The sequence below is a fragment of the Canis lupus genome, chromosome X, assembly GCF_011100685.1.
Source record: "Canis lupus familiaris isolate Mischka breed German Shepherd chromosome X, alternate assembly UU_Cfam_GSD_1.0, whole genome shotgun sequence".
NCBI classification, from domain to species: domain Eukaryota; kingdom Metazoa; phylum Chordata; class Mammalia; order Carnivora; family Canidae; genus Canis; species Canis lupus.
Window position 1 is genome coordinate 11,905,486 of NC_049260.1, and position 26,412 is coordinate 11,931,897.

The 26,412-nt window shown below is 41.5% G+C and overlaps 1 protein-coding gene across 1 annotated transcript in view; it reads right to left on the reverse strand.

Moving 5' to 3' along the window:
• Positions 1–1,860: 1,860 nt before the first annotated feature.
• Positions 1,861–26,412, reverse strand: part of CLTRN (collectrin, amino acid transport regulator) — a 34,464-nt gene continuing 9,912 nt past the window's right edge. The window contains exons 4-6 of the mRNA XM_038586879.1: positions 18,194–18,307; positions 12,839–13,033; positions 1,861–2,672 (exon numbers count right to left, since the gene is read on the reverse strand). Of these exons, the coding sequence (XP_038442807.1) occupies positions 2,516–2,672; positions 12,839–13,033; positions 18,194–18,307 (466 nt within the window). The 3' untranslated portion in view covers positions 1,861–2,515. The remainder of the gene's footprint in view (positions 2,673–12,838; positions 13,034–18,193; positions 18,308–26,412) is intronic.

The window sequence follows — 26,412 nt, forward strand, 5'->3', positions numbered from 1 at the left end:
TGAAGGGAAAGTGAAGTAGGCTATGAGAATGTTTGTGGAGACAGTGAATTAGGAGTTGTGTGAGCCCTTAGGGTACTCTTGCCTATATGGTCTCCTTCCTCCATAAAAACACATTTAAATATAACATAACTATAGTACAACGAGAGGAGTATAATTATCTGGGCAGTCTAGGAACACGTGGCTGGGAGGTCCAGACCCCCCAGGAGGGGCAAGATGTTTAAGTGAGAGAAAGGCTAAGGACGAGCTGAAGAGTGGCTGAGAGACAGGGAACAATGTAGAGAGAAGAGCTCGTTCAAAGGCCTGGAAGTGAGAGATCTGTTATCATTAGATGAAAAAGAGAGTTAGAGAGACATAAAGAGGAGGAGGATGAGAGATGAGATTGAAGAGGAAGGTAGAAGTCAAACTGCAGCAGGTCCTGGCCTATGTTTTAAGAGTCTGGCTTTATCCTAAAGATACTAAAAAGCCATTTAAAAGCATTTATGTTAGGAACCAATATGATCAAGTTTACATGTAGGATATTCACTCAAGCTACCTTACAGCCTATGGACTAGTGAGGGTATGGTGGATATTCTGGGGGTCCACCAGACCCCCTCTTCAAGGCCCAGGTACTCATCCCCAGCTTCTGAAACATTGGCTTTTGAAGACTCACAGCTGACTTCCTTCCATGGGAATTGCTCCAGCCACAGGGAACTGTCTTTCCCAAGAGCAGATCCTCTCCCAGAGAGCACCCATGGCCATGACTGGCTAATGTGGAGATACAAAGGCCCAGCCACCTTATCTCAATCAGGGACAAACTCAGCTCCTAAGCTCTTTGAAGGATTGTCTGAAGCCTCTGTTGTAATGATGTTGCTGGTCACTACTCCCTCTGCCTAATCCTACCCTATTATTTTCCTATTGCTGTATAACACATTACTGCAAATTCAATGGTTTGAAAAAACACACATTTATCATCTCACAGTGTCCATGGGTCAGGAGTCTGGGCACATCTTAAGTGGGCCCTCTGCTCAGGCTGCAATCAAAGTGTTGACTGGACTGTATTCTCATCTGGAGACAGTCTGACTGGGGAAAAATCCACTTCCGAGCTCACTCTTGTTGACAGAGTTCATTTCCTTGTGGTTGAAGGACTGAGGACCTCAGCTTTTGGCTAGTTGTTGGTCAGAGGCTGTCTTCAGTGCTGACAGGCTGGCAACAATTCCTAGAGGCCACTCACATTTTCTCTCATGTAGGCCTTCCCAACATGGCCACTTGCTTAATCAAGCCAGCAAGGAGAGTCTCTAGAACAAATCTGCTAGCAAGACAGACTCAGACATAATATAAATTAATTGCAGGAGTAACATCTCCTCATCTTTGCTGTATTCCATGCAGAAGCAAGTCACAGGTCCCACCCTCACTCAAGGAGAGGAGTTACATGAAGGCATGAACATCAGGACATTGCAGACATCTTACAGTCTATTTGCCATACTTGCCCTCCTCACTTCTTAACAGGTGTATCTCTTGAGAGCACTCCCCAATAAACCTTCTGCCTACAACTACCCATCTTGGAGTCTGTATCTGGGGAGCAACACTGGGGCAGGAAAGGGAGCTAGAAACTGTTGCTGTAACATCAACTATGGATGATAACAGTAGGAGAATGAGCAGTGAATTTTCTTTCTAGTCATAAATGTGTAATAATTTATTAGAATTTAGAATAGTCATGGCCTATTAAAGTAAAATGAAGTCTACAAACTATAAGATGTCTTCAAGCAAGGATGCACACAACAAAAATTATTCATTTCTAGGGCTGTAGAACAGATTACACATAACTAATAAAAATTAGGCTTACTGATCGCCATAGTATGAAAATAAATCTCAAACACACAATTAAAAAGAGATGATTAGCACTTTATTAAATTCACATAGATTGTACTTTTACAAATTACAGAAATAGTCAACCAATAGGGCTGCCTTATTAGAGAATGGTAGAGAATAAGTATTGGTATGACAACAGGATCAAATTCCACCTTGTGTATCGACACTCCCATTTCCATCCATCTCATTTACGATCATTTTCCATTCTTGCTTAGTCAGTCACATAATGATATAAAAAATATTCTAAGTGGATCCATTTTCAAAGATTTCTACACCATATTATGGGTATTCTCCACTGGAAAAATATTTCTCCTTAGGTTTTCAAAGTGTGAAAAAGATATATATATGTAGTAGCCTGATCCTATCTCTAGAAATGCTTAACACTAATGCACTTTTAAACCGACAACTAAAGACACCACATGACTGACTACACTTATACACTGTGTTGTCAGAGAAATATTTTAGAGTATTTTGAGTAGTCAACAGTTTATGATTCCAATGGTCTTCATGGGTATAACTGATTGCCTTTTACCTTCATGCATATGCAAAATTTCTTACAAAAGAAGAGGTGAAACAAAATAGATGATCTGCCCTTGATAATTTATAATGCTCAGCAGTTGCACAGAAACAAGTGTTGGGTTTCTTGGGGAAGTTAAACAGCAGCCCTTCAGAGAGGGGTGAGCCGCTCATCCTCTGTCATGAAGGCGTCATTAATGTGCCCTCCCTTCGTGTCCAGAGGATCGCAGGGGATGCCATTCTCAATTGTGATCGTGTTTTCACACTTATCTTCAGTGTCATCTGCTTCAGATGGTTCTTTGCTCTTCCTAAATGCACATAAAAAGAATGATTGGGATCTAGGAAAAGAAAGCCTGGTCTTCTGTACAAACATGGAGAGCAGGAGAAAGAAGAGGAAACTTAAAATGATGAAGTAATTGATGACATTACATATTTTCAAATAAATTGCAACGATCATAAAGAGCTAATGAGGTGGAAAGTTGCTACCAAGATAAGAAGTCTGCATGGATGACATATATACATACTGGTCAGAACAAGTGGTTTTATTTGGAATACTAAAATAAATATATATGAATACATATATGAGTGAATATATACATTTATACGAATGAATGTGTTTGTATATATACATATATACACATATACATTCACATACAAATTGCATGAAGGAATGTGAAGGAAATGTATGGTAAGTTAGCAAGTTAAAAAATTTAGCTCTAGGAGAACAACTTAACAAAAATTGAATTTTAAAAAAAGTACTAAATTCCTCTCACAGGATTTGACAAGTAGTTTGCAAATGTTGAGTGAAAATCAAATTTAAATAAGATATCAAAAAGCAAACTTACATTCCTTTGTAGAAAAGAAGTAACCATTAAAAACTGCAGATATTGGGATGCCTGGGTGGCTCAGTGGTTGAGTGTCTGCCTTAGACTCAGGTCATGATCCTGGGGTCCTGGGATGGAGTCCCACATTGGGCTCCCTGTGGGGAGACTGCTTCTCCCTCTGCCTATGTCTCTGACTCTATGTCTCCCATGAATAAATAAAATCTTTTAAAAATATTTTTAAAAAATAAAAACTGCAGATATCACTGCTTAGTTCCACTCACTGTAAAATAGTTGCTTTCATTTAAGTTGGGTTTTTGGAACTCAGAACGCATTTTACTAATTACATTACAACTCACAGCTAAAATTCTGGGCCATTCCCTCCGCCAAAAAAAAACCTCTATGTGATAGTATAAATCTTTGAGTTTCTCATTCTCAGACCCTTTATAGATTCTGCTAGCCTTACCCTTAATATTTCCTTGGAGTGTGGAACACTGTAACCTTGAATTCAAAGGGTCTTCCTGTCTTTTGTGAAAGACCAAGACACTGAGCCAATTATGCTTGATAACAAGAGATTAATTTGGGGGCATCATGGAAGCATGATTTTGGGCTCCCAGACTTGTCAGAGATTGCTTTGTCCCAATAATCTGTGGAAACTTCAAAGAAGCAAACCTGAATGGATCACACTGCAGGAATGGTAGACATTGCTGTGGTGACCAGGATGGACTCCCACCACTATGGAAGTCCCTTAGAATCTTGGTAAGTCTCTGGTGAGTGAGGAGGTGGTGAAGATGCCCAGTGATGACTAAGGTAGAGTTTCCTATTAGTCCTGCATAAGAGTCCATTTTAATGCTTTAAAGAATATGGTGGAGGAAGGGAGAGAAAAAAAAAGAGCTCTTATTTACAAAGGAATGACAACTATTATAGAAAGAGTAACAGAAATAGAAAATCACCACTACAATAATAATTGATTCTGATGAGGCTCATCAATGGATACTCAACCATTAAGGAAGAGATGATCAGGGAACAGGGTATTTACATGGTCTCAGTCTACTACTCTCACAAGCAATGTACTGATTATAGAGATATTTGTATTTTGTCAAGGAAGAAATCTAGTGAACATCACCAACAATGAGACAAATTGACAAGTGCCTCCAGGTGTGATATACTGATATTTTATTTATTTATAAAATTCTGTGTTCTGTGTTCCTACCCCACCTCAGCACCAGTTTCTTTTTTATTTGAATCTCTGGGGAGGAAGTAATCAGACAAGTTTCAAATTTTAAAAAAAATTTTTGGGTGGCCAATGCACCTATGCAAATTTTAAAATATTTTATAGAACAGCTGATCTGGACTCAGTACAGAGTAGGCATTCAGGTGATGTACTTAGAATTGGATGAACAGACACATGGATAGTTGGCTAGACAGACAGACGGATGGATGGATGGATCAATAAACGTAGATCAATGGCTGGTTGGCTGGATGATAAATTAACAGATGGATGGATGGACTAATGCTATAGGCAAAGTTACTCAGACAGTAGTCCAAGATAGATCTTTTTTTAAGATTTTATTTATTTATGAGAAGCACACACACAGAGAGAGAGAGAGAGAGAGAGAGAGAGAGAGGCAGAGACACAGGCAGAGGGAGAAGCAGGCGCCATGCAGGGAGCCTGACATGGGACTCAATCCCGGGTCTCCAGGATCACGCCCTGGGCTGAAGGCAGCGCTAAACTGCTGAGCCACCCAGGCTGCCCCAAGGTAGATCTTGAACGGGATTCACGAAAGAAAAAAAGAAAAGAAAAGAAAAAAGAAAAGAAAAGAAAAGAAAAGAAAAGAAAGGAAAGGAAAGGAAAGGAAAGGAAAGGAAAGGAAAGGAAAGGAAAGGAAAGGAAAAGAAAAGAAAAGAAAAGAAAAGAAAAGAAAAGAAAAAAGAAAAAGAAGGAAAGAAAGAAAGAAAGAAAGAAAGAAAGAAAGAAAGAAAGAAAGAAAGAAAGAAAGAAAAAGTGAGAAAGAAGAAAGGAAAAGCGAAGGAAGAATATATACACACATAATATTTCTTGTATCCCTTATGTTGTTGCTTTTCCAAATGAATGGAGGAAAATATTTGTTTTCCTACCTTAGAAATTAGGAGTTAATATAGATTTTGCCAGGCTTTGCTGATGGTAATTAGATAATTCTAAATAGCTTAGGTTCATAAAGAAAGGTAAAGTAAAAAAAAAGAAAAAGAAAAAGAAAAAGAAAGGTAAAGTATCATTCCAATACTGTAGATTCCACTGTCATCATTTGAAAGTATTTTGCCATTATATATGCCACTGTTGAGTGTTACAATTTATCACTACAGGCCTAATGCTGGATTAGAAATTGGGGGTCCTAGTCCTAGAGACCTAGGAAAGGATAAGCTGTTATGTTTTTCAATCCTCAGGGTGAAGACACTGTACTGGCCATTCTAAGTTTCAGCCATCAGCAATTAGGGCAGCTTGGGGTGAGCACAGAATTTCATGTGATGAGAAGGGTCTTATAGCCAGGTAAAACCACCTACCAGAGGACTAGAATACTGTAGACAGGAGTATTGTTACTTTCCATGTCCTCTAGAAGGCAAAAGCAAGTGACATTCTATAACCATCATTCATATCACTTCCATTCATAGTACCCAACATTTATTGAATAACTGTTTTGAGTGACTACTATGTATTCAAACAGACACAGTCCTTGTCCTAAAGTGAAAAGAAAGGACTTAATAAAAGGGGAAACTCTGGGGACACCTGGGTGGCTCAGTGGTTGAGCGTCTGCCTTTGGCTCAGGGTGTGATCCTGGAGACCCGGGATCAAGTCCCACGTCGGGTTCCCTGCATGGAGCCTGCTTCTCCCTCTGCCTCTCTCTCTGTGTCTCTCATGAGTAAATAAATGAAATTTTTTAAAAAGGGGAAAACTCCAAATTTCACTCATCTTCCTCCCATTGTTTATGGACTATAAAAAAGAGGAGTGATGTTTCAGTAGGGATGAAGCCCCAGGAAAAATGTATATTTATGAATTACCATCAAAAAATGTCTAATTCATGCAATTTCCCCCAAACCCACTCCTCATTGGGTTTGGAGTGAATAGGATTTTAAATAGTCAAATCTTACTCTAAAATTTGTGTCTATAAGTATGAAATTCATATTAAAGAAATCTTAGTGGATGGACCATTGGTGGCAATGCAATGGTAGTCTTAGAAATAATGGTTGCCAGTGTCTATTTGCCAGTTTTCTCAGTTAAGGAAGTGTTTTTATCAAGTTAGATGAAAAATCACAGAGAACTGGACACATGCAGATCACTGCAAGGAATCTTGCCTCCCTCTCCGAACCATAAAGAAGAACTAATCATTAGGTATCACAAAGGAATGGGGAAGAACTAAAAAGAAAGATGCAAACAGATGAGGACAAGTTTGTCTTCTTTAGAAGAAGGATTTCTCAACCAAAAAGATTCTGAGCAAAATGGCTGTGGATATGTATCTAATGGAGCCGTGCCAGTGGCAAATTAGGTACATATTGTGCTTTTGTGACCTTAGATCCAGTTGTTCAGAGTCTTGGCATTGCTGGGCTTCACAAACTGCAATGTCAGTAACGTGCTGGCTGGACATGATAAGCAGCTCAAAGGTTATCTAACAGTAACACAGCCCTTTGTCACATTTCATAGTATGCACTGTAATAAACTGATTCACTGCCTCTGCATTGCTCTTACTAACAATAATAAAACTTAACTATGTTTCTGGATCATTCTGATTTGATATTCCGCTAAAAACATTAATTCTTTTTCCTGAAAAAATAAAATTGAGTGTTAATGACTTCTGCTGTTCTTGCAACATCAGGTGGTTCTGGAAGATTTTTTTTCTTAAAGTAACGAAAATACCTGAAACTAGCTCTTAAAAGCCTTGAGAGTAGATATTTCTCATAAATCCAGAAAGAAGAGGGGCAAAACAGGAGACAAAAAAAAAAAAAATACCGGGTGACCCTCGGAGCTAAGGAATATTGAGGAACAGGGTTTGCTCAAGATAAAGCAGTGGTGGCTAAAGTACAAAGAATATTTCTGTCTCCCTTCAAATAAGATAAGGCTGAAGAGCCAAAGACCAAGAATAGCCAGGAAAACAAAAACGGATAGATAAACATGATTTTAAACCAGAACAGAATTAATTATTGGGGATTTAGGACTATCCTCATAATCAGTATAGATGATTCCTGGGGAAAGTATCAGTGCTACTGGAATGATTTCAGTGGGTGTTGTAGTCCAGTGAGATTGACTGGCTCTGGGATCCAGTCTATCTGGTTTTAAATACGGTTACTACTAACTTTCTAACCATGTGACTATAGGCAAGTTGCTTTATGTCTGCCCTTTGGTAATGATAATAATAATAATTAGTACCTATTACATGACAGAAACCTAAGTGCTTTGTATACATCATCTCATTTAATTCCTATTGCAATATTATAAAGATTTTATTATTATTCCTGTTTTTCAAATGAAGGAGCTCAAGCTCAAATATGTAGAGCAGCTTGTCTTGAGAATGGAATAAGATTGGTGAAACCAGTAGACCAAGAACTCTATTTAATCTCCCCAAGCTTCACTCAAAACACACATTGGATTCCTACTGAGTATGTACATTTAAGAACAGCAAAGGAAAACAATGATCAGCTCTAACATTTTGATTTTATTTTCACATCTATTATTTATTTTTTAAAACTACATCTCATTCATTTTTTTTAAACTAAAACTCCCAAATGTTAATTTAATTATATATATTTTTTCAATTTAATTTCAATTAATTAAACATATATTATTAGTTTCAGATGGAGAGGTCAGTGATTCATCATTTTTATATAACACCCAGTGCTTACCACATCAAGTACCCTCCTTAATTCCCATCACCCAGTTACCCCATCCTCCCTCCCCCTCCCCTCCAGTGACCCTCAGTTTGTTTCCTAGAGTTAAAAGTCTCACGATTTGTCTCCCTCTCTAACTTCATCTTGTTTTATTTTTTCCTCTTTTCCCCTCTGATCTTCTGTTTTGTTTCTTAAATTCCACATTTAAGTGAGATCATATGATAACTTTATTTCCCTGACTGACTTATTTCACTTAGCATAATGCCCTCTAGTTCCATCCACATCATTGCAAATGATGACAAGATTTCTTTTTTTGATAGCTGAGTAATATTCCATTGTATATATATCCCACATTTTCTTTATCAATTCCTCTGTTGATGGACATCTGGGCTCTTTCCATAGTTTGGCTATTGTGGGCATTGCTGCTATAAACATTGGGGTACAGGTGCCCCTTCAGATCACCACATTTATATCTTTGGGGTAAATACCTAATAGTGTAATTTACACATCTATTTTTAAGACTACTGATTTAATTAAGACTTTATAAGAATGTGAGGTTTCAGTATATGAAAATGTTGGCTGAGCCCCATCCTCTCATTTGAAAAGCAATATTCGTAGAAATCTAAATGTATTTCTGTTTACTACTGACCTCATGGGAATAGAAATATAACCAGAAATAAACCAAGGGAATTTACTAATGACTCTGCTCAACTGTGAGCATTAGCTAGGATTCTATGTCCTGAGTCTTTCACCTGGCTTTGTTACCAAGTATAAGACTATAATCTCCGTATAGGCAGGGACCATCCATGTTATCTATTTATGTATCTTCCATGATAAATACTAGAGCTCCCATTACAGAATGAATGATCAATAAAGGAATAAGATATTTTTTACCACTTTGGGCTTTGAGTTCTGGAGAAATGAATTTAGATCACTGTTAGGTTCTTTTCCTAAGACCCTAACGTTATTATGGTCTATTTATGTACAGGATTCATAAATCAATTCTATGATGTACATGCAAGTCTGAAATCATGCTGTGTCTGCAACTCTCCTTTTATACAACAGTGCCAAGTTATATAGAATTAGCACTTTCAACTGCTTTTTGATGGTGATGCGAGTAACTTAGATTAATAGAGCACTGTCCAGTGTATAAAGCACTCCTGTGTATTCCCTAACTTCGTCTTCTCATCATCATAACTACTTAAGAAAATATTATTGTCCTCATTTTCCATATGTGACCTGCTCAAGATCACTCAGCTAATAAGCAGCAGGGTCTGAGATCAGAACTCAAAACCAAGAATATCAATCCAGGGCTTTTTGTACAAAAACACACATCACATTAACTGCATCATCATTGTCATTGCCACATCACCACTACCATCACAACTACTGTCAACATCATTACTATCATCATAAAGCTGACCAGAGAACTAAAACATCTACTTGGGCTGGCACTAGACACGGATCTAGTACAGACATCATTGTGGAATATATGCAGTTCATCTTGGGTACCTGCCCACCTACCGAGTCACCTAATTGTTTACCAAAAGTAAAAAAAAAAAAAAAAAAATCATTTTCCAACTTTTTTTCCTTCAACAAGTCTCTCATTTCCATAAACTGCTATTCTCAACTAGATGTAATAGAAAAGCAACTCCCTCAAATTATTTCACGAGGAGGTGGCATTTGTAATGGTGTACTGAAGCTGTCTGGTACAGGCTTGTAAGAGGTGGTTGTTAAATATTCAGAAATTTCTACTTGATAGGAAATCAACAAATGCTACAAATTGGGATATTTTTTTTAGAAAGCTGGTTAATCAGTTCACCACTATTATGGTAAACAGTAACCCCAATATGATCATTTGGTGTGATCAGGTGTTTGTTAACTAATAAAGTCCCAAACAATGAGCCATTGAACTGGAAAAAAATTTTTTTGGAAAAATTTTTTACAGTATCATGGCAATATCTGGATGAAAACAAGATCCCTTTTCAGTAATACTTAGTCACAGAAATGGGTTAAGCTGATCTTGGATAATAATACTGTTTATTTAGTGCATGCTATATCCTAGGTACTTCATACACATTTATTTCATCCAATCCTCGTGGAAGTCTTATGAGATATTATCTTCTTACTACAGATGGAGAAACAGTCCCATGCAATTTGGATGACTTGACCAAGGTCATTTGGCTAAAGGGTACAGCTGGTGTTTGAGTTCACTTAGTTTGGCTTCCAATGACTGCATACTTTACAGCCAGCAGCTATGAGTAATCAATGTAATGCTGTTATTGACACAGGTAAAAGAATTTTTAAAGCTTTATTTGAGAAATCTCCTCAACAGTAAGTTTAAATACACGTATATGTCTTAGATGACAGTGGCACTCTTCTCCACAGAAGCAAAACGGCAAGGGAGGTGACCCTGCAGTCTCTCCTGGCCTTCTAATTTCAGATTTTATATCATGAGAATGATGTTTGTTAATATCCAATGTATGGGTTGAATTGCTAAGCAAATCTTCATCTTCCTCAGGACTAAAGGCATTGGGGGCAACTCCTCCTTTTTCCATGATTAGAAAGGGCTTTCATCACAATTTCCAGGGCTCTCCCCACTTCAGACTGTATCCTCTCCACACCTTCAAAGCAGTACTTTGCCCAAGAGAAGCCCACCACAGATTGTATCAAATTTAAAACACAACAAATCAATTTATCTTCAGAAGGTTGTCATAACTGTCCTGACTCTATTTGCCAATTAGTGATGCTCTCCAGGTTGACGCAAGAGATTTGTCTATCTGTTTTCCTAGTCTGAACACAAAATGAATTTGCGAAGGCAAGGCTGTGACAACAGCCTCACTTCTCCCGGGCAACAGATTATGATGCTACGCACCCAATTATTATATTACTGCAGAATCTGCTCAGCAGGAAAGAGATAGCACAAACTGGAAGACCAGCAAATGGCAGGATAATAAAATAACAGTAACAGCTAACACTTATTGAGCACTTGCCGTAGACCAGGCACCACTCTAAGCACATCACTGCATTAACTCTTTTTATCCCACCAAGTTCGTTATTTCCAGTATACCTTGCTGTCGCTGTAGCAAAGTCATCTCTGCACAGGCAACAAAGAAAGATTTAACCAACTCGACGCTAGTACCACAAACATATCCTCCTGAGCTTGCGTTCCCGGACTCATTCCCTGTGCTTCCTGAGTTAATGCATTGCATTCAAGAGCAGAATGTAGGATACAAATACTTTGAACCTAAGCAGTATGTCCATTCTTCTAAATCGTACACTATACTGTGCTAGTGAGAAAACTGGGAACCAAGGAGATGCAGTAAATTCACAGAGGTTATGATCATTACAAATCATAGAATCACAGTATTCTAGGAGTAATATGGAACTCAAAAATATTAACCATAAGTATTCAAATATTGCAAGGGAACCTTTCTTAATATTTGAAAAAAAAACTCAAAACAAAACAAATTAACAACTTGTACCAAGGCTCTCTGCATTGCATGACATGCCAACATAAAGAAAACCAAGCAAGTACAATTTGATTTTAATCTTTGAATTTAAGTTAGGGACTAGATGCAAATCTCATTTATTTCAGAGCATTTCACTTACCATTTGTGAAAAAAATCTACAAAGGCCAACACTTAAAATGATTCCCTTCTGCTAGTAACTAGAGTGAGACATATGGAAAGTGGTAAACCTCCAGAGAAACATTTAGTTGAAACCACACTTGGCCAAACTCATCCCACATGTCTGTGTGGGCACTGACCTTTTTTGAAAACCAATGCATGTCCCTGTAATTCCATTTATCAGAACTCCTCTTCCTTGGTATCATATGAGACGTTTTCAGCAGAATCAAATTGTCTAGTGAAGAGTAAGGACTCTCTCCACTTCCCTTCTTGATCAGAGATACTTGTAAACAAAATTATTCCCTTCTTTCACCATGCTGAGAAATCCTATCCTCCTCTCCTCCTGTCCCACCCCTTTCGTAATTTTCCCACCAGTCTGAAATTCTCTCTTGAAGTAATCTCAATAATTTAGATGGCAAAGTTTGTAGGTGCCCCAGAATCCAGGTAAATGAACGCAGAGAGTAGGAATCCCTAAATCGGAAGCTCTCAAACCAAGTGAATTAGAATAACCTGGAATAGTCATTAAAATGCATCCCCTTCACAGATTATAATTTAGAAAGTCTGCAGTAGGGCAAAGGAACCTACATTTTAAACAAGTGTTCCAGGTGATTCTGATGCAAGGTGTTGATTCAGAGTTCACTTCGAGGAACATGGTTCCATATAATACCACAGGCATGAGAGGGACAAGTAATTGTTGAAAGGAGGAAAGTATAGAAGGCCAAGAGTATCTGGGACAAGATGGCGGCTGCAGGGCACTGGGCCAAGAAAAGGCAAGCCAAGATGGGGGTGCATGGAAAGAACTGTGGAACTGCTATCATTTGGAGGTAGAGGACTGTGAAAGATTAACTCTGCTTACCTAAAAACTTTGCTTAGTTTTGTATATCCAACTTACAAAAGTATGATACAGATATTAAAATCAATTCTTGATATGAAATATTCATATGGTGTAGAATAAAGAAAATGATAGTAATGGAAGGAGTCATAGTAAGAGACACTGTACTCTAAAAGGTCTCTAAAAGAGCCTAAGTTATAATTTTGAAAATCACCAATATTTTCAAAGTTTCAAATTTAAGGCATTATCTTTAGCTTTGGGAACATCCTCACATTTTTCCAAGTCATGAGGAAATAGGAAAATCCTCTGTAAATTACTCTATTTAAGTATCTTACCTTCTACGTTCCCGGATTCCTGATAAAATCAATAACACGACTGCCACTATGACGATGCAAAATATCACACCGAATATAATAATCCAGATGGGCACAGATGGGTCAGTGGGTGGTGCAAGAGTGGTAGGAATTTTTAAAAATTCCAGAGACTGGTCATTCAAAAAGAAGGCATTGTTGATCCGGTTCCTATTCATTCTATGATATAATGATCATTAAAAACAAACAAGAGAGAGAGAAAAAAATTAGAAACAGAAGGTATAAACCTATCTCTCCATGACTATAATTATCTCTAGAAACAGAGCATCCCTGTAGCAAGAGACCTCAGGTTGACAAGACAGTTTAACGGGGGCAATCATGCTGTGGTACTCTTTTCATGGATGTGCTGGATGTTACAGAAAGGCTCCCCTACTGCCCTCCATAGTTTTGAATGTCCTAGAAGTAACCAGAAATCCTGAGCATCAAGCTCTGCTCACCATGTTTTATTTCCGGAAAGGTAGCATCTAGATTAAGATGACAACCCTATTTAAGGTGGGCTTACAGGGACACCTGAGTGGCTCAGTTGGTTGAGCTTCTGCCTTCAACTCCAGTCATGATCCCAGAGTTCTGGGATCAAGCCCTGCATGGGGCTCCCTGCTCAGCAGGGAGCCTGTTTCTCCCTCCCACTCTGCTGCTCCCCCTGCATATGCTCTCACTCTCTCTGTCTCTGTCAAGTAAGTAAATAAAATCTTAGAAAAAAATAAAGTGGCTTACATACATACCAACACCCGGAAGAGGTACAATTACATGTAAAAAAGTGGGTGATGGGGGTGGTTGGGTTGCTTAGTTGGTTAAGCATCTGCCTTCAGTTCAGGTCATGATCCTGGGGCCCTGGGATTGAGCCCTGCATTGGGCTCCCTGCTCAGTGAGGAGCCTGCTTCTCCCTCCCCCTCTGCCTGCTGCTTCTCCTGCTTGTTCTCTCTCTCTCTCCTAAATAAAATCTTTAAAAAAAAAAGTGGGTGATAAATATAAGATGAAAAAGAAAAGAAAACCAGGAATAAAAAGGAAAACATCAAGTGAAGAGCAGCTGCAAATTAGTCTATTTGATTTTTTTCGTTAATTTAACAAACATTTGCTGAAAACTTACTAAGTACCAGATATAGTGCTAAGTGCTGAAGATCCAAAGTGAAAGGAAAATACCAAAGCACTTATAGTCTAGAAGGATGCACATGGCCATAATGGGAGACGGTCTAAGGCCAAGTACATCATAGTGAGAAGTCAGGGCTGCTTTCCTGAGAAAGCAACTTTTGAGCTGTGTTTTGAGGGACACCTGGGTATTCTTTAGACCAAAGTGTGTAGTGAGCACAGGAATGGAGACGTGGTATAGTAGATTTGTTCAGGAAACTGCAAGTTTCAGATGACTAAAGTAACTGGTGCTTAAGGAGTCCAAAAATCTAGAAAAATATCAAGGTAAATGAGTGACTCTTCCTGGGGGAAGTCTGCATTTTTGGTGGTGGCAGCAGTTAAGGAGGGGTTGATAGCCAAGACTTATTTGACTGAAACTAAGTAAGTGAATTTCTAACTGGAATTTGCAAACTAAATGAGATTTCTTAGAGATATTGTATGGCCTTTACTGAATTCACACTAGACAAGCTACTTCATCTACCTCTAGAGCAGCAATGAGAAATACATATATAATATTAGCTTCATATGTGACTTCAAATTCTCTAGGAGGTACATTTTAAGAAAAGTAAAAAGAAACACGTGAAATTATTTTTTAAGTAGGCTCCACACCCAACATGGGGCTTGAACTCATGACCCTGAGATCAAGAATCACATAGTCTACTGACCAAGCCAGTCAGGCATCCTGAAACTATTTTAATAATTGTTTTTACCCAGTATATCCAGGAAAATATAATTTCAATCTGTAATCAATATTGAGTTGGTCCACATTTAATTTTGTACTCAATCTTTGAAATCTGATGTGTGCTTTACACTTAAGGTGTATCTAATCTTGGACAGGCTACATTTTAAGTGTTCAATAGCCATATATGGCAGGTAACTACATCCTGTAGTGTGCAGGTCTTGAACCTGACAGTAATGGCTTAAGAATCTCTGCAGACCAGCACCAGGTTATCAGGAAAAACCTCTTTTAGCAAATAAAAATCTAAGTCGAGGCATGATTATTCACAAATGTGAAAAAGAATCCCAGCCAGATACTCTATAACAGGGTATAATTTCAATGCAATTTTTTATCATTATATCCTCTAGTTCCATCTACATCATTGTATAGGGCAAGATTTCATTCTTTTTGATGGCTAAGTGATATTCCATTATATATATATATATATTTTTTTTTTCATACACACATCACAACACATCTTATTTATCCATTCATCTGTTGATGGACATCTGGGCTCTTTCCATAGTTTGGCTATTGTTAAACTATGGAATGTTTCCTTTTTCCATAACTTATCATTGATAATCTGGGAACACAAACCTCTCCACAAAATAATGAACCCCACCCCACTACTAAGGTATAACTCAGAGTAATATGAGAAGTTGCTCTGTATTCTCATTCTATCCACCTGGTTAGTGAACATTTTGCTGTTCTTTTGCCTCTCAGGCTGATTAGAAGTCCTAGATCAGTACAGAATAAATCGTCAACCACCACTTAAATCCCTAATAGGTGTCAATCACCATGGATATCTTCCAGCTAAGATTGGCCTGATAAGGCCAGGCCCTCACAATAGAGCTAAAACAGACATCTGAGAACTAGTGGGTCATTCCCTCACGTAATCCCATAGGTGTGGACACTCTGGGGGAGAGGAAAAACACCACTGGATGTGATGGCAGCATGCCTAGGTTCAAATCCTCACTTTTCATTTTTCTAGCATGGTGGCCTCAGCAAATCAATTAGTCTCCCTAAGTCTCAATTCCCTTGTTTATAAACCAGGGATAATAACAATTACTCAAAAGTGATTGGTGTTGACATTAAATGCCACAGATGTGCAGAAACATGCTTTATGAAGCAGAAAGTGTTATGCAAATATTAAGTGGAACTAGCATTATTTTGCCCAACTCCACAGATTCTTCAGTTTTGAAATTCCTACTACCTGCTCTCTAGTCACCATTCCTTTGCTTTTCATGCTATCCTTCTTTCTTGGTATTGTTCCCTCTATTTTCAGACAGTCCTGATGAAACCTATCCCTGACATAAGTTCTCATTCCCTCGGCCATCCTCACCTGCTAAGTAGCTTCTCCTGCTAGGACCTTTGACAGAGACATTTTGTTGCGAACATATTCACCTGCACCCTCTCCACCTTCACCCCAAACACTCATCTCTCTCACCTTAATAGAAGCCTGCTTTAACTGCAGCGCCTTCATTTCCTTGTAGCCCTCCCAGATCATGAGGAGGGCTTGAATAAAATTCCTTTTCATGTGAAATACAGTGTTCCTAATTCTTATTCCCTACGTGGTGTGTCTTAACATTTTTTAGTGGCAAAAGTACAGGAAAAATTTAGTTCAAACCTTCTTGTTAAAGCAGATGAAATCATTTCCCACTAGTATATATTCTCAAAGCCTTTACTTCAGCGAGGGAAGTAGATGATCACACAAAAACCTTTGGCATTTGATTATATAGCCATTATCTTAAATGTTAATATTTTACAGAGAGCTAATGAGTTCTTATAATAGATATTTCTCCTTGGTAAAGAGAATAACTTGTATTTCAGTAACCTGTAAGTGCTTTGTGAGGAGAGTTACTTTTTTTCATTTGTCTTTTTCCAGAAATAGTTTATTTCCTGAACTCATTCTTCCAATTTACCTTTGCCCAACATTAATCATTTAAGGGATGGAAAGTGTACACATATAAAGTGTGCATTAACTGAAATAAAAACAAATTGCATCCTTCTTCTTTGAAGACAAGAATACAGTTTACTTTTGAAAGTTTGCTATGATCACAAGAAGAGGAGGAAAGGAACTCTTAGGAAAAACTGTAAAATTTGAAATGGGTGAAAAATATTACTACCTGGTGAATACACCTTTCTGGAAAACTTATACCTTATATTTGCCTTTGAGTTATTTCACAAACCTGTAAGTAGTAGAAAATGGACATAATGTAAATGATTCTTGTCCATAGAAAATCAAGTGATTTGTGTCTGGTGGAATGTGATTGATCACTACCTGATGGACAGAATGGTGCATCTTTTTGTAAATGGACATCACCATTCCCTGATTCCTATAGATGCATGGTTCCTTGAAGTCTTCTTTGAACTGGTTTTACCATTTTACTGAGTTCCCTCATTAATTAACAAGATAATACAATTTTTAGTGGCATTTATTTTTAATTTGTATGAGAGTCACGCTTTTACCCTGCTTTTGAAAAAGTATCTTTTAAAGGCAAAGACTGTACATTAACTCAAGAAGCTAAATCCTTAGAGACCCAAGAAACAAGATTATTTTTATTGGTTTTTAAATAAAAATCAAAAGTACGGGGAACCTGAGTGACTTAGTTAAGTGTCTGCCTTTGGCTTAGGTCATGATCCCAGGGTCCTGGGATCGAATCTCAGATTGGGCCCCTGCTAGGCGAGAAGGGGGCTTTTCCCCCATCCCTCCCCATGACTTGTGTTCTCTCTTGCTCACTCTGCTCTCTCTCGCTTTCAAATAAATAAATAATCTTTTTTAAAAAGTTAAAGGTATGACTTGTCCTTCAAAACACCTTACATTTATTAACTCATTTAACCTTCTCAACAACTCTGAGAGAGAGGTACCATAATAACTACTCCCATTTTATAGATTATAAGAGGGAAACAAAAAGAGAGAAAGTAACTTGTCTGAAGTCAAGCAGTTGGCAAGAGGTAAAGTCAGAATTAAAAACCTAAGCATTTGGGCTCCAGAATCCACATGATGAACCATAACACAATAATGTCGTTCAAGGTGTTCTTGTCAAAAGAAGACAGCACTAAACATTCGTAGCTAATATTTAAACTAGGGTTCAGCCACAGCATGACTGACATTTGGAGTTGAATAATTCTTTGTTCTGAGGTGCTGTCCTGTGCATAGTAGGATGTTTAGCAGCACCCGTAACTTCTGTCTACTCAATGCTAGTAATACCCCATCCCCATCCCTGCCTCAATCGTGACAAGAAAAATGTCTCCAGATATTGCCAAATGTCTCCTTGGAGGCAAAAGTGTCCCTGGATGAGAACCACTGATCCAAACCAATCCGTAATATAAACTAACAAAAGTAAACCTTTGACATATTAATAAATAAATCACTGTGAGGCAGAGAGAGAATTCTTCAAAATATATGAAAACAGTCAAGTTAATCAACAAGCTGATATGATATACCAGTAGAAGACATATTTAGTGGTAATTACCTTATGGCCGACTCTATCTCAACAGCAGGAAGGGTGTGATTTTTTGAAGGATCTGTAACCACAAACCAGAATGACACCCGCTGGGTTACATTGCAAAGTAGGACGTGGGAAATTCTGCAGATGATGGGAAAAATACATTAAAAGCAAACAATGACTAATTCCATTGGAACATCCACTCCAGAGTGATTACCATCTTAAAAGGTGTCTTAGCTATGAATAAAGTCATTTCTACCATCCTTTGTTTCAAAATCATATGTTTAGGAATCATTCGTTAAATAGGAACTCAGCAAAATGAAAAAATAAGAAAAAGGACACAGTAGAGAGTGTTAAAGGATATCATTCTCCATCATGTGCTTACAGCATCCCTGCTTCCCCCAAACTGGGCCTCTTTCTGAACCACAGAAGCTTTTGGTTTGTCCTCATCAAGCTCTTTTTAGTCTCATTCAGCCTTGCACATCTCAGATCCAGACAAATCAGTTGCCCACCTTTGGTCCAGTATTTGCTGGCTGTGTTGGCCACACTACCATCCATCTTCCACTCCAATACTGGAGCTGGCACAGTAAGAGACCTCCAGGCTGAAGTGTTATCATCAATTTACCAGCAGCCTTTAAACACTGTTTCTACAGTTATCTACTTCCCAATTGTAAAAAAGGGATTTGCCACACTACTCTATATACATATATTAGCACTAGAGATGACAGCAGAGAAATGACCTTAGTGTTCAGATTGGAGACAATTATATATGAATGTAGGAAAGACACAAAGCTTGAAAAATTATAGGAGAGTCCACATAAATGAACGTTGTTGGGGCTAAAGCATAAATCCTGAAGGGCCGTCACCATTTCCTCGAGAGCAAAATTGCAAAACAAGGGGGCATTAGCAAGCAGCCTGGAAGACGGAAGCGCACGTGCCCTTTAGGGGTAAACATAAGCTCCTCTTTCTTTAAAAGAGCGTCCAAGTGCCCTCCGTGCATTTTTGCAGTAAGGAAACCGAGTGCCGTTGTGCGCACGTTCTGCCACTGTGAGGACCTGACGGAAATGAGTGCATTTCGTCCGTGCAAATGTCCGGGCCGAAGCCAAAGGCCTCCTGGGCGCGCTGCCTAGGCCCGGCGCCGCGGGCCTGCGTGGGGAGCTGGGGGCGGGGGGGCGGCGGGGGTGCCCGGCCTCGAGAGCACGCGGCGCCCCCGGCAGTTGCCGCGCCCGCCAGGCGCTGGCCCAGCTCGCGCAGGACCCGTGACCAGTGACGCGGGGTTCCCACGAGGGACGTCTGTCAACGGTCGCCCTGGGCCTGCGCGCCTCGCGGCTGCGGACGCGGACACGGACGCGGACACGGACGCGGGGGGCGCCTGCGGGAGCGACTTCCCGCGGCAGAGGCGAGGCCGGAGCGCGCCGGCCGGCGGTCATGGGCAGCTACCTGAGCTCGTACCTGGGCACCACGAAGGACGCGCGGCCGCGCCCCGCTTGGACGCGCCCCGCCGCGCAGCCCGGGCCCGGGCCCGCCCACCGCCCGCTGGGCCTGGGTCAGGGCCAAGTGCTCTCCTTCTACCGCGAGCTGTGGGGCCGCCGCAGGCCGCTGCCCACCCTGCCGCCCCGCTGGGGCCGCGCCCGGGCCCAGGGCGTCGTGGTCCCCAAGCCCTGGAGGCGCTTCCACAGCAGGCCGCCCCTCGAGATCCTCACCGACCGGGATTCGCCTCGCAAGACGTGGGCCAAGCCCTGGCTCTGCAAAGCCCAGAGCCTCCTGAACATCTGGAACGTGGTGACCGTCAACGTCCCTTCTCCCGAGAGCAGAGGCGGCAGCGTCTCCGGGGCTCCAGCCGACCGGGAGCACCCGGACCCCCGCGCCGAGGAGAGCCCGCTCAGGGCCCCCAGCCGACGCAGCAGAGGAAAGAAGAGGACCCACAGGCCGCTCTGGTTTGAAGCCCCCCACGCCAAGAGGCGCAAGCTGAATGCAGAGGCCAGGACATCTGCCTTCAGGCCCGTCTGGAGAGACGGAGTGGTCCCGATCTTCGTGCCCAGGCCTGGGCCTCTGAGAAGAGGCTTCTGCTCCTGGCCCCCGCCTGTCTAGCGGAACACCCACCCACCTGGGGGGCCTGCCTGACCTGCTGCCGCGACACCCGCAGCCCGGGGCCCCCCCTGTGTCCCGAGCCAGAGTCCCGCCGCCGCCACCACCTCCTGACACTCAAACCCGCCGTGCTTTGACCCTGCTGCCCCCCGCGCCTACGCGAGGCACCGACACCACCAGCCAGCCCTCACCACCGCAGCCTGCGCCTCTGCCCAGGCCCCCAGACCCGCCTCTGCTGATCCTGCAGGGCCCACGCTCAAGACACACCGTTGCTGCCAAAACCTCTGCCTTCCTCCTGCCCTGCCCTGCCCTGCCCTGCCCTGGAACCCCACCTACCAGGAAGGCCTGCTTCTCCCCTATTTTCCCAGTTGCCATAGTGAAAACAGTGTGCTTGTTCTATTTTAACAAGAAGAATAAGCAACTTTAGTATCAGACAGTGTCTTTGTCTTTCTTTCAAAGGTACGCGTAGTGGGATTTCGCCTGCACCATGAATTCTCTACCTTGGCACTGGCAACATCTGGGGCCAGATAACCGTTGTTTGTTGGGTGCTGTCCCCTGCTTTGCAGGCTTTAAGCGGAATCCCTGGCCACCAGCCCCCAGGGGCCAGCAGCATACTCACATGGTGAAAATACAACTATGGCTCCAATCATTGCCAAATATGCCAGGGCGAGGTGGGAGGTGGGCTGGATGGTGGGGGGTGGAGGAAGGGGGCGAGGCGGGGTGGGGTGGGGGTGGGGGGTTTGCGGGGGGAGGCACACTGGTGGAGAATCTCCGAGGGACAGTGACCTCTACTGGCAGAAACAGTCAAGCTGTTTTTCACGCATTCCCCTGCAGAGAGTCAGAGGATATGCTGTAAACAAAGTCCCTTCTCCCATGAAGCTTGCTTTCTAAAGGAGGTGGAGACAGAAGATAAACAAGTAAATAAATGGACACACTAGCAGGTGCAAAGAAGTATAAAGAGGTATAAAGAAAAATAAGGGGGATCCCTGGGTGGCGCAGCGGTTTAGCGCCTGCCTTTGGCCCGGGGCGCGATCCTGGAGACCCGGGATCGAATCCCACGTCGGGCTCCCGGTGCATGGAGCCCGCTTCTCCCTCTGCCTGTGTCTCTGCCTCTCTCTCTGTCTCTGTCTCTCTGTCTCTGTGTGTGACCATCAAAAATAAATAATAATAATAAATAAATAAATAAAATAAAGAAAAATAAGGGAGGAGGAGGAGGGACACATACAATTCCACCAACACCACTGTGCCCCAAGTACTTTCCTGGGTCCCCATCGCCTTGGAACTATGCCATCCTTTACTACCAGTTCAACTCTGTTCCTCAGGGTTTCCATTGGTGGCAACTTCTGCTTTCGGCAACTTCAACCTCCGCAAAGAGATTGAAAATATTTTATCTACCTAGATACAAAGATTTCTAGGAGGTTCAAATTGTTGCCGAAAACACTAAGCTCAACATTTTCAACGTAGACAGCTGCTGTTAGATACAAAATATCCTCTAAAAATCAAGGGTGTGTCCTGAGGTTTACTCCCTGCCATTTGCTAGACTTGAGCCAAGGCATTTCATGCTCCATGAGTTGCTAGAAAGGGGTTCAGATCCTAGTGTGTCCACGAGGGTGCTGGTGGCATTTTGTCCCTGGATGGAGTCCCACATCGGGCTCCCTGCATGGAGCCTGCTTCTCCCTCTGCCTGTGTCTCTGCTTCTCTCTGTCTCTCTCATGAGTAAATAAATAAAATCTTTTTGAAAAAAGAAATAATGATGCCTTTGGCCCAGGGCGCGATCCTGGAGACCCGGGATCGAGCCCCATGTCGGGCTCCCGGTGCATGGAGCCTGCTTCTCCCTCTGCCTGTGTCTCTGCCTCTCTCTCTCTCTCTGTATGACTATCATAAATAAAAAAAAATAATGATAGTTCTTTAATTTTTATGTATCAGGGTCACTTCATATAATGGCCGTAGGGAAATGGGTGAAGAGTCTACAGCAGAGTTTCTCAAGCTGAGCACTGTTGACATTTTAGGCTAGAGAAGTCATGCTTGTGGAAGGCTGTCTATTCTTTTGTAGGATGTGTAGCACATCCCCAGCCTCTACATGCTCCAGGTCAGCAGCACATCCAATTGTAAAATCTAAGAACCTCAGACAGTTCAAAATATCCTCGGGAGCAGTGCGGGGAAGAAATCCCCCAAGGTTGAGGACCATTGGTACACAGGATCTCTTTATGTTATGTCTGCAAGTCTTTTGTAAACGTAAATGTATTTTTTCTCATTGAACACACACCAATACAGGAGCAAAACAGTTTTAAAGCTGCCTCAGTACAGTAAAATGACCTACAAGAATAAAACTAGGCAATGGATTAATAATAGTTTTGACTGGCTTCATTGATAAGGAGATAACATACAAGTGTACTTTGAAAATAAGAGTCATTCAAATGCAAGATATTGATAGCCTTCAGCATAGGAGTGGTCTTAATAATTATGTAAAATTTTTGGAAATTTGTTCTGTTACGTGTTCAGACATATCAAGGATTTATCAGGGAGCCACCCCCTGTTCTCCTGGCCCAAGAAGCACCACTTCCATCACTTGTGCAAGATTCACATGAGCGAGAAAGGGGAATAATTTTAGTTGCTGAGGGTCTTCAACTAAAGAATATTAAGTATCCCTCCTACAGGGTGGCTCCTCCAGTAAAAGGAATGTTGGAATTTTTACCAAACAGGAAGTAACCTTCCGCTCAACAAATACCAACCATAGAAATAGAATTGTCGAGAAGCTTTTATACTTTGTTCAGATACAGGCAGTTGAAGTAGTCATGAGTAAGCCCACTTGCTAAAGGATGAGGTTGTGGGAAAGGCCAGGGGAGAGCACACCCTGCTTCTGGAGACAGCTGTATGGCAAAGGCTGTAGAAGACAGAGAAACTCGTGAACTGGAGCTTCCTCCTTGTCTGGATGATGCTTTGAGAAATTAACCATGATGTCTTGGCTCCCCCAGGAGTGAGAAACAGAGGACCAACAAGAGGTAGAACCCAGGCGGTACAGAGCTACCTCTTCTATGGCCATTGACACGAGATCCATCAGGGGAGTGTCTACTGAGGTAGAAGAAGGGGGAGAAATGGGTGGGTGGGCACTGTTTTCTTGTGTGCACTGTACTCCGATAGTTAGGCCTGAGGTTTAAGCGCCTGGATGTTAAGCATGTTTCACTCACTCACAAAAGGGTACTCACAACTAGCATAGGTTAGCCGGTATGGTTAGGGATGTGAGGAAAAGCGCTCCTACTGCAAGGGCTTCCAGATTCCATGACCCTTCCCAGAAGTGCAGGAGTGTAGTGCCAAGACCCTTCAACACCAAGGTCATAGTGTCTTGAGTCAACAGAAGATTCAAAACCAAAGAAGTAGAGACATACTTCCTGAGATGCCTCAGTTGGCTCACAACATTCCATACCCCACCTGAGAACAGACCCAGGACAGTCGGAAGGGCAAAGGGCTTCTAGATGTCATGTGGCTTGTCCACAGTCCTTGTCAGGAGGGTCTCTAATCCCTGCCCTGATATGAACTTCATTGTCTCCAAGCAAAGAATACCCTCTTTAATTTTATCAGCTGTGGAGTCACCTGGGTGATTATTAAAAATCCTTAGTTTATCTTCAACACAAGCCTTTTCTGGGCCCTGGGACATGAGAGCAAGGCCCAAGTCTATGCTGTATTGGGAGCCCCTGTATTCCTGCCATGTGGCCTGTCTGGGCACTCAGTGAGCCTTGGGAAATGGATGGATGGATTGATAGATGGATGGAATGGAGAAATGATATCTCAAGAGAGACAAGCCGAGAAAGTAAATTGAGCCATGACCAGATGGGAAAGGGGGGGAAAGGAGGGAGGTTGCTTCTCCCAAATCATTGTTTACTCAACCACAGCTATTCAGACAACACAATGACAGCCGAGCTCTCCTGCAGCAGAGCATCCCTGAATACAGCGAGATAGGGGTGGGCCCAGAGGAAGTGTAAATGTGAGGGAAGTTGGTACTGAAATGGAAGTAACACGAGGAAGTAACATTAGTACAGGCTAATTCAGTACTAATTTACTTAGCACCCAAAAGATACAAATTCCTCCCATTCGTGGATTATGTACTCCTAGTGTGATTTCTCCCTGGTCTTTTTACCCAACGTGACCACACTGAATGTCTCCTAAGATTTACAGGAGGTATGCCTGGGTGGCTCAGCGGTTTAGTGCCCGCCTTTAGCTCAAGGGGTGATCCTCAAGTCCCAGGATCGAGTCCCACATCAGGCTCCCTATATGGAGCCTCCTTCTCCCTCTGCCTGTGTCTCTGCCCCCACCCCGTCTCTCATGAATAAATAAAATCTTAAAAAAATAAGATTTACCTGGAATGAAAAATTAAACAAGCAGTTACTGAGCTAAACTTGTCTTTGTAAAGTTTGTTTTGATGTACTAAGTAAACTGAAATACTTAAAATTTTCAAAGTTCTCATCACAAGAAAAAAAAAACCTAAAATTACATACAGTCACAGATGTTAACTAGACTTCTTGTGGTGATGATTTTGCAGTCTATACAAATATCACTTCCTTATGTTGTCCACCTGAAACCAATGTAATGTGGTAGGTCAATTATACTTCAATTTAAAATTTAAGTAAATAGGGGCACCTGGGTGACTCAGTCAGTTAAGCATCTGCCTTTGGCTCAGGTCATGATCTTAGGGCCCTGGGATGGAGTCCTGCATTGGGCTCCCTGCTCAGCAGGGAATTTTCCCTCTCCTCAACCCCGTTCATGTTCTCTCTCTTTCAAATAAATAATAAAATCTTAAAATAAAGAAATAATAAAAACTTTTTAAATAAAAAATTAAGTAAATAAACTGAAATGCCAGGAGCACAACTAAATAGAAATCCTACATTTTCAAGATTGTAAATATAGGGGGGTCTGATGGAATTATTGGAATTTGCTTCAATAATCATTTTGTTCAACTCTTTTACAAAGTACTAATATCTGTATGTATCCTAATGGCTTCTCAAGCAAATCCTTGAAAAGGTAAAAATGTCCACTCCCTTTCCTCAAGTGTGGAAAGCCCTGGATTTATACTAATCCTCTACAATTCTGCTCCACTGCCATTTCTCATCAAGGGCGCCAGAGAGGCCCAACTGCATCCAAGGGGTGGTAAGAATCAGGCTCTTGTTTCTGGAAATCAAAGGACTAAATAGGAGCGGGGCTGCTGTTTTATAAGCACAAGACCATTAATCCCCTTACTGTGGACACAACAGCACGTTGTTCCTTTTTAGATCATAAGACTTATCCTTGAATAATTAGGCAGCGGAAGAAATCCATTCCATGTCCTACCCCATGGAGCTCAGAAAAAAAAATGTCATGCCTCAGTAAGACTTCTCCCTCTCTTGCTAAAAGTGATAAATTACCCTAAAAGCCAACACTTGAGCAAACTAGGCAGGTACATTTCCCAACTTACTTGGGAAATAGACTAGAGTCTAACCTTAGATTACATTTCTCTAGAAACTATCCTCAACATTTAAAAATTTCTGTGAAACTATTTTACTAAATCTGGCCTAACCCTTATTGTAATAACTTGAAAGCACCTAGTTGCCATCTTCCTCAAATTCATAAGGAATCTTCATGTAACCTGTTCTAAAGAAATCAGAATTTCCTGTCATTGAAACCTTGCCATACATCTTCCATTCTGCTTTTAAGAAAACCCAGGTAGTTTCAAGAAAACGACTTGATATCAAGATTTAAGTAAGGACATTGAACGAGTTGTCTTGTTTTTGTCACATTTGGTCCACTTTCCTATCATGGCCCCCAGGCCCGGCTTCCTCGGTGTGGGCGCGATGCTGTGTGAGGCTCGGTTTTCCCTGTCACCTTGATCCCAGCAGGCTTTGGGACAGGTTCAAGTCTGTGCATTCAACTGCAGCCATGCAGCTCCCCAGGCCGGCCTCAGTAGACCACGATGCGCAGAGGTTTCTGCTTCTCACCCCTTTGCCTTGGGCTGCCCTGTCAGCTCCTTCTCCTTCACTCCTTGGCAGCATCTGCAGCAACTGGTGGAGCTTTCCAGTCACTTCGACTTCAGAAAGAGTTGAGGGCAGTGGGATTGAAACTGGGATCAAAGCTGTCTTCCTGCCTCTGGCACACAGCTCCTCTCCCTCCAGCAGTGGCGGCCTAAGCGG